The sequence below is a fragment of the Loa loa genome, assembly GCF_000183805.2.
Source record: "Loa loa unplaced genomic scaffold supercont3.259, whole genome shotgun sequence".
In the NCBI taxonomy this organism is placed as follows: Eukaryota; Metazoa; Nematoda; class Chromadorea; order Rhabditida; family Onchocercidae; genus Loa; species Loa loa.
The window spans coordinates 25,883-35,088 of record NW_018108439.1 but is presented as its reverse complement, the minus strand read 5'-3'; the positions used below and the strand labels follow the sequence as shown (position 1 = coordinate 35,088).

The window sequence follows — 9,206 nt, the reverse complement described above, 5'->3', positions numbered from 1 at the left end:
TTTTCTTATTTTCTTTTTTTTCTTTTTCTTTTTATAATAATATCTAAAAATTATTGGAATTTTAGAAGGAAGAAAAAAAAAGACAATAAAAACAATCATTGTTTATTAATTTTTTAGGAAAAATAAATTTTTTTCTTTTTTGGAAAAAAAAAGAAAAGAAAAGAAAAGAAAAAAGGAGAAAAATTAGTAAAATGGAAAGAATATTTTGTTCATTTCATTTGGAAACATATATACTTACCATACAGTTTATTTTAATTTCTTTAATCCAAAAATATATACTTTATCCGATTAAAGCATATAATCCGTTAATTTGAAATTCATTTGAAAGTGAACAAATAAAGAAATGAAGAAATGAGGAGAAAAGAATAAATTCTAATTTATCATCCTATTGATAGATCTCTTTTCTCTCCCTCCCTTCCAACACTTTTATTCGTCAAAAACCATATTATTTTAAGAAATACGAGAATGTTTTAAAACAGAAAAAAGTTTTGCTTAGGAAAAAAAAAAAGCTGATTCGATGAATTCATTGCGCTTTAACATTTAACTACCAAAGTTCCTTCCGGAAAAGTAATTTTGGAAAAAAAAACTTTTTTTAAAAAAAAAAGAAAATAATTGGAAGATAAGGAGAAAAAAAAAAAAAAAGCAACACATCATTGATACGTTAGTAAATGATCTATGATCATCATGATATAGCTTAAATTGAAGTTTAAAATTTCACTTCAATTTTCCCTCTTCCTATTTTTTTTTTCCCATGAACTTTAATGATAGCTTATCAACATAATAGAAATAATGGAAACTAGAGTGAGAAAGAGAGAGGGAGAGAAAAGAAAAGAAGAAAAAAAATTGTGATAATAAGGTTTGAAAAAAGCTGATTTTGTCAGTTTACAAATCAATTTAAATTCCTCTAGAAATAGAGGAATTTAAATTGATAAAAGAAAAAAAGAAAAAAAATTTCTTTAGGATTGAAAAGTACGCAAAACATAAACATCCACATATAGCTACCAATCACATACACATCCATATATGTATGTATGCAAGCACACATACACACATACACAAACATACATACACTTAAAATTTAAGGATATTCATCTTCTTTTTTGTCTGTTGAAGCATAGATGGAGCAATGTTCCCAAAGGAATGAAATATTTGATTTTACCATAGCATTCTGGTATCTTCTGTCAACGGATAATTTTAAAATTATATTTCTCTTATCATATGCCAAAAGTTGTCGCATTGTTTACACATTGTAAAAATTTGATTTGAAATGTTATTTTCTTTTTTCTTGGAAGGAATTTCGAGCATCATTTTCATTAATTGCAGGGCATAAAATATTGTATAATTTAACAAATATGAGCTTAATAGATTCATTTACTCTGTAAAGAAATCAATTGATGTATTTTAATTACAGAATTTTCTGGAAGTAAAATTTTTTAAATTCATTAGAGAAGCTTCACCGAATCACTTCCGTTTTAAAAAAAATAAAAAAAAAAATTCGGAAAATTTCACAATAAGTACACGAGTAATCAAATCTTATGATTTTTCAATCTTATGAGAATTGTGACAATCGATACATTTGTACCAGTTAGAAATCACTTCATTTATTTCTGTAGTATAAAACCCATCCTTTAGGTTCGATGAATACATCCAGTTAGTTGTTAAAACATTTTTTTTCTTTTTTTTTGCAAAAAATTGCCATGATGATTAGAAATTGGTAATCGGTGGGCGAAAGGTGGGTATATATGGAAGGTAAAGCAAAATTTCGTGATCCAAATCACTCAACTTTCAATGTATTGCTTTGCTGATCTGTAGTCGGAATTAACAATGGCAACTGGATATGTTTCAGTTTTGTTAAAATTTACCAACTCATTGAATACATTCCTCCTCAAATGTGACGGTTCCCCCGGAATTCAAAAATCTATGATAATAACTCCACCGCCCAACCACTAAAATGGTCAAGTCATTTAAATCATTTGTCGTTAAAAATCACAATCCAATCGAGAATTAGTTCTTTGTAGTGTGTAGATTAAAAGAAGACAATTCAAACAACTTTTCTGATAACCAGTCAGCTCAACGGGACACCTGCTTACGATATTTTTTCCACCTCTCCAATTTGCATCAAATACTGAACGCCCATGGAGTGATGGATGCTTGAGTTCTTCGAGAAATTCTCATGTGGTTATAAGGATATCGATTTCAGTAATTATTTTCATTCGGTTAACCGACAACTTCCGATGACAGGTTCATTTCCTTCGCAGTTTCCAGATTCACAATGCATTCCTGGCCCAAATATGTTGCTAATATTGCGGATTCCCTCCACACTTTATGGCTCATCTTGAACAAATAAGAAAAATCATCACCTAAATTTGCTCTCTGTTTAACATCATTTTCTTAAACAGAATCGAAAACATATAGTAAAAAAGCAGGTAAAACAAAGACCATGAAGTAAGAAATGAGCATTGAATATAATGTAGCCTTATTTATCATTCTTCAGATGTAAAGTAGTCAAAACTACGAAAACCGTATTTACTTTTGCATCAACCTAATAGAATAAAAAGAATTTGTCAAAAATCTCCTAAATTTTAAATTCTAAAGTCGCAGAGATGCGTCTGAAATTCCGTAAAAATCAATTTTAAGGTGTATCAACAGAATCTATTAATACTCAATACTATCCAATACTGTCGCGTTCAAACTCTTCCATTAAACACCTTTTTCCAACTCTAATTTCAGCGTCTTATCCGTTTCTTTCTCATTCAAAGAGTTCACATAATCTAGAACTGAGATACCGGATACATCTCGGGCCCATTCTTGCTCGTTTACTGCAAAGTAATTAGTAGCACAACAAAGTTATGGATCATAAAGTCCAAATTTGAAGGTGATTCACTAAAATGGCGAAGAACGGAATGCATATGAATATCATTAAAAATTACAAAGATATATGAGAAATAAAATTAAAAAAAAGACCGCTTACCTGTACCAAATAACTGGAAAATTGCACCAGTCAATATTAGTACACATATCATAATTATAAACACGGCCCTCCATTCTGACATAACACTCTAAAATTAAGAATAAAGAATTTAAAAGTAAGCAAATGACTTTCTGGCATATGCAAATTTCATTTTTTATGGCTGCAACTCCACTGTTCAATGCCCTACCTAACATTGACGACACAAACAAAACGTTTTAGGTGGTTTGGGAAGTATCAATGTTTACCTACACCTAACAAAATGACTTATTTGACCTATACAGACTTTCCATTAGGACAGCTCCTATTGCTAGTATCCTGTTTGCTACTGCAAGACATGAGAACATTCCAGTACCCTGAAATTTTATAATACAGGGAGTTGAAATGTGAAAGCATCTCAAAGCTAACTCAATGTTTTTCTGCAGACGTAGAGTAAATTTGACCAGAAGATATATCGTAAAGTAGAATAAACCTGTACGGTGATCATTCCAATGATATAAGGTGAGGTGATGGAACCAGCTGTTCCCCAAAGCCTACAGAATGAAGCCACTGATGATGTATATTTTGGAGCAATACATACAATGCTGCAAATATCTACTTTAATTCTTGGAATTAACAATGAGACCAACTACATTAAATATGAAATACTGACTACAAAAAATCCTTCCCATTAAGTTTTTATTTTTAAGTCAGAAATTTCTTTTTTCCGCGTTTCAATAAAATTCAAATAGTACTGCTTTCATGGTAGTTTTTAAACAATGCCGAAAAAATCCTTATATCTCATGATGGCTAAAATTTTCAGAATAATGCAAAGCAAACCTAGTATTATATCCTGGAACAAAACCAGATAAAATACCCATGGCTAAACAAATGAAAATTACCGCCTTATTTCGATGACTGCAGTCGAAAAATATTAATGCGGTGAAGCAGCATGCTCCACCAAGTGATGCTGTAAACAAGCTCTAAATTCAAACGAATCTAAGGCAGCTTCTCAATTTTAGTTTATTGGAATTGAACTGGAACTGAAAATTACACCTCGACTGACATTCATACCAGCTATAAACCAAAAATACAAAACTTACCACATAAATTGCACATCTTTGTAACTTGATTTGGAGAAAACCCAACTTCCTTCGCTTTGTCTGCGAGACTCGCAAATGCCAACTTGCTTAATAATTGACAAATAAAAGGCAATGCCGAAAGCACACCGTTCTGAAACAACCTATATACTGTAAAATGGAGATAAAGAGGCTAACCAACATTTTCTGACCATTCAATGCAGTATGTCTCGGATAACATAAACAGATAATGCATACGTCGGGTGATAAGCATCCTAAAATGCCTTCAGAATATCCGTAGTCAAATCATTCACTTAGTCTATCTATTGGATAGACATACTCGATACAGAGTGTTGGCACTGGTTGGTGATAACATATAGTAGCATCATAAATTTTCTGTATCTGTCAACTATTGTTATCAATATATGGGATATCGTAATTCTGTCGAATTTTGCGGCAATATAACACAGTGCATATCAAATGTTACTTGCTGTTCAAATGAACAGCAGGAAAAGGAAAGCGGACAAGACTTTCATCTGTTTCAAATTTCAAATTTACGGAAGCTTTCAAATTTTTCAAAAATTTCAAATTTACGAAAGCTAATTTTCTTCGAAATTAACATCATTCTGCAGCTACCTGGGTATTTGGTTTAATTTGGAATAGAAATTTGTAGTTAATATGAAAGAAAAAGAAAAAGTCCAAAGTAATCAACTGCGATGTGATAACGGACATTACTTACAGAAGTGAGATCCATACTAAGTATAGTGCGATAATAGAGAGGTAAGTAAGTCACGGTACCAACAACTACGAATGATTGACAAAATGAACTTAATGCCGTAGACCAAACTGCAGTCGACGATAATATTTTTTGCCATGGGACATTCTAAAATATTTTGGGGAATATTAAACCGTGAAATTACGAAATAGTTGCAAAGTGTTACACCTCGCATTAATTTCAGAACTAAATTTCAATTAAATTTTGCTAATTTATAAAACACTGACCAAAGGAATTATGCGTTTTTGACCGCGTCCGTGTGCTGAGCCGGTGATGTGAATCAATTCAGCATCTGTGATATACTTCACACGAGTTGGCACGTCCTTCACCACAAGAGACCATCCAAAACACAAACCAATGCCTAATAAACCTAAAAACTGCAAATATATGACAAAATTTAATTCGCATGAAAAGCTTTCCTCTGAATCATTCACGAATACTAGGGAGGTAAACTCAAATTGGTATGTAAAGAGAGAATCGTAGAGCAGATAGGACTATCATATTTAGGTCTCAAGAATTTTCATGAAATATAAGTAATGGCAGTTAAAATAATGTTTGAAAACAGCTTACTGTAAAGATAAAATGCAGCTGGCCAACCACCAAAAAGTGATATTTGACAGAGCTCAGCAGTGACGAACATAGCAAAAATTATGGAAAACTGAAAGGAAGTTTTTAATCTTTATTGTGTCTTAAAAAATTTGGGAATAATTCCATGGTATATAAATGGTGCGTTCAATGAGATTTCAAAAACATAGCACATGAATTTGTTTAAAGAATTTACTTTAAATTATAAACACATCTCAAGTGTGCTTCGAAAATAGCACCTGATTGCCAGTAGTTGCTAGAGCAACCGCCGTACTTTTTTCCGATAATGGAAACCAATGAGCAATGAGTACATTCATACACGGTGTCAGTACACCATGACCACAACCCATCAAAAACCGTAGAATAATCACGCCAATAACACCAACTTTGCGTGAAATATATGGCGTAGTTATTGAACCAATAATATTAATAATTGCTCCACTTTGTACAGTATGAGCTGGCCCTATTAAGTCGCATAGATAGCCTGAAATAAGTTAAAATAAGTTGCTCCAAATAATCACGAGAGCTGTCATGTCATTCAAAATAACATATTTCCTTATGATAACATAACTATACTTCCCGCTGGACCGGCTACAGATTCTTTCATTCGGTTTTCGGTTTCCAGATATGAAAATTAAATAATCAATATTCACTTCCTGGAAATACAACAATGAGACCACCAACGTAAAATGCGGCAAAAATCCATGCCTGTTCTTGGCTTGTCCAGAGCAAATCACCATTCTGAAATGGGCAATATCAAGAGACTATGTAGGCGCTTTTCGCTCTCAAAAAAAAGTTTAAAAATAACATCCCACCCTTCTTCTAATTAATGCAGCAATTCAGAACATTTTTTAGTTAATGAAACGATACTATCATTTATTAAAAGCAATGAACTCACATAACTTCGTTTACGTTCAAATATTCTGGCACATGAATTTGGCAAAATAGTGTAAGTGCGATTCACTAGTGATTCCTCTGGCTTTTGAGCTAAAAAGGTTTCTATAATTTCAACATACTCGATTTAGCTTACACACGTTGTTAGCTTCATCAATGCAAACAAATGAATTTTACTGCGAAGTGTTGAACAATCATCAACAGCAATTCCTTTAAAAGTTACCGTTAGTAGCTTAAAAATACAGCATGCACTCTTAAAAGTGACGTCAGTAGCGTTCAATTGACGTCAGCAGGAATAGATAATGTCTACTGATCCAGTAAAGCAACAACTTGCATAAATAATCTAACAAAGTAACAACTGCAGCAACAGCAGCAGCAGCAGTAGCACCCTAGTAAAGCAGTATTTGCTAAGTTCGATCCTTTATTCTTGTAATCTTATTCAGTATAATGAAATGTACCGTTAAATGAACGTTCAAATTGCATGACAGCTGTTAAATTCACCATGCATACCATCGCCATATTCATATTGGTACGCATCAAACCTTCGATACAAAGTGCAACCGCAAGAAGTATGATAATACGAAGTCGGACACTTCGTAGTGACCACAGTGGAAAGGAAATGGTATTGTTCATGCTTGTTACACTCTTTCCACTGCCCATCCATTACATCTATTAGCATTAAAATCGATTACTTAGCTCATTACTTCAAACTGTGATTTCAAAAATAACACGCTATATATAGAATTCAAAAAGGGATTCGAATTCAATCCTCAACTAATTTCCCAATGCTATCTTTAACAGAATATTCGAAATAGAGTCATCGCCCCTGCGATCTGGTTCAAATATGATCAACAAGATTAGAATCATCCGAATGCGGATATCAAAGTATATTTCATACATTTTGGTATCGCACCAAAAAGCATCATAAATTTTTTCTTAAAATTCATACGTTTATTCTTTTTCTTTTTTGTAATTTCTAATGAAATTCTCATTTGTCTTCCATTTTGGGAAGTAATCTACTGGTTTAAACTATTGGTCGGAGAAGATGCGCAAATGTCAACTGTCAAAATATCCCGTTAGTTGGACTACATATGCAACGGTATTTTTTTTAGGACCTGTTTGACATTTCCCGAAAGATGTTTCATGATATTATGACATTGCCTAGCGCAATAAACATATGTTAGCACTCAATTTTTGTGCATATGAATTGTATACTTTTTGAATAATTGGAATGTAAATAATTTTTAACATACCTATTGCTAAGCAATTAAAGCTTTATGCAAAGCAATGAAAAATTAATTAGTTGTTTGAATGGATTTTGTGATCAACCTTTGATGCAAAACAAAATGATGCATTAATAAAACCTGCAATACACTGCGATATACTTTTCTTTCTCCTTTCTACCAAACTAATTCTTCAGCGTGCTGTTTAAACTGCACTGTTCTTATCTTTCAAACTGTTCCCACTATTTCCCATTATTTTTAAAATTCAATTTGTTGTAATTCTTATCTAAATTTTTTCTATTTAAATTAAATCTTTTAACGTCACCTTTCTCTTTTCATTCAAATCTAGCTTTACCTAAGTTTTATCACAATTAAAACTTAATTTATGCCTGAATTCAACCTTATTTTAACGAATGCTACACGGGAAACAATCGTTACAGTAAAACGATAAGCAGAAAGCATTGATTAAAGTAAGCTGAGATGATTCATGGCACTAAATATTTCCAACAGCTGTATGTGTTGTGTTTCCATCCATCCATCTTCCTACAGCTGACAGCGTTTCCAATTGTTTTCAAATCTTCAAGTTTTACAACATTCACGGAAAATCATCATCTGACCGTAAATTATCACCTGTAAGATTAAGATTATATGAAAAAGAAAAAGAAGCATTCCGGTTTTCACATTATTACAAGTAGCCGTATTATTTAATGATAAAATCGTTTCATATCATTACTACCATTTACGTTTGTGTGCTTATAACTTATGGTGGGTAAAATTTGCGAAAATGTCATATCATATGATTTGATTAAAATTGACAAATAAAAAAAACAAAACAAAACATATGACACAAAATTAACTTTTCAGTTAGCGAAAGAAAACGCAGCAAAATGGTATGACATAGACGAGTACGACCAACTCACGAAGGGTAGAACCTATCCTCTGGGACGGCGCTTTGTTTCACTAATCGAATGAAATACAGTGTTGGGTGGCAGTATCATATCACTAACGGTCGATTCTCTCTCATCCAACTATAAATAAATTACCCACACATCCATCCATTCATTCATTGATATGTATATATGTATATATATACACACACATATACAAACACACACACATACACACACATACACAAACACACACACATACACAGACACACGCTTACGTATACACCAATGCAGCTGTTCAACTGAAGCTATCCCGTGCAAAGTAAAGCCAAAGATTTAAGAGAATGATTAGACGTAGTTATGGTACTCTATCAATTTAACAATAAGATTTACCCTATTTTTTGGGAAAAATCATCTGAATTATGCAAGACACAAGTGAACGCAAATTTTTGATTCCTTTCACCATTTCAATAATAACAATTATTATTAATGATTAATAATAATAATAATAATAATAATAATAATAATAATAATAATAATAATAATAATAATAATAATAATAATAATAATAATAATAATAACAATAATAACAATAATAATAATAATAGTAATAATAATTAATGACAATAATAATAATGACAATAATAATAATTGTTATTTCGATTAATGATTATAATAACTATCATTGTTGTCATTATTTCGTATTGTTAGTTGATCAGTGACAAGTTAAATCATTAATATTGAAAAGAAGAGATCATTTAGAGGAAGTGAAATTTAAAGGATTCCTGAAATTGTTCAATTATTAAATATAGTCTA

General features: G+C 31.7%; 1 protein-coding gene across 1 annotated transcript; it reads right to left on the bottom strand.

Annotated features, from left to right (window-relative positions):
• Positions 1–2,482: 2,482 nt before the first annotated feature.
• On the bottom strand, positions 2,483–7,028 carry LOAG_10051 (major facilitator superfamily transporter). The gene is made up of 12 exons (XM_003145578.2): positions 6,739–7,028; positions 6,285–6,373; positions 6,040–6,127; positions 5,626–5,870; positions 5,372–5,459; positions 5,029–5,171; positions 4,766–4,909; positions 4,051–4,180; positions 3,788–3,917; positions 3,441–3,552; positions 2,972–3,059; positions 2,483–2,819 (listed from the first exon to the last, which is right to left on the bottom strand). The coding sequence occupies exons 1-12, from the start codon at positions 6,938–6,940 to the stop codon at positions 2,701–2,703; spliced, it is 1,578 nt and encodes a 525-aa protein (XP_003145626.1). The 5' UTR covers positions 6,941–7,028; the 3' UTR covers positions 2,483–2,700.
• Positions 7,029–9,206: the final 2,178 nt, after the last annotated feature.

Excerpts from the sequence above, each read along its gene's own strand:
- LOAG_10051 (XM_003145578.2), bottom strand. The coding sequence starts at position 6,940 with ATGGGCAGTGGAAAGAGTGTAACAAGCATGAACAATACCATTTCCTTT. Across the intron at positions 6,128-6,284 it reads TTGAACGTAAACGAAGTTAT|AATGGTGATTTGCTCTGGAC; the intron begins GTGAGTTCATTG and ends TGCCCATTTCAG. Across the intron at positions 4,910-5,028 it reads AAAAACGCATAATTCCTTTG|AATGTCCCATGGCAAAAAAT; the intron begins GTCAGTGTTTTA and ends AAAATATTTTAG.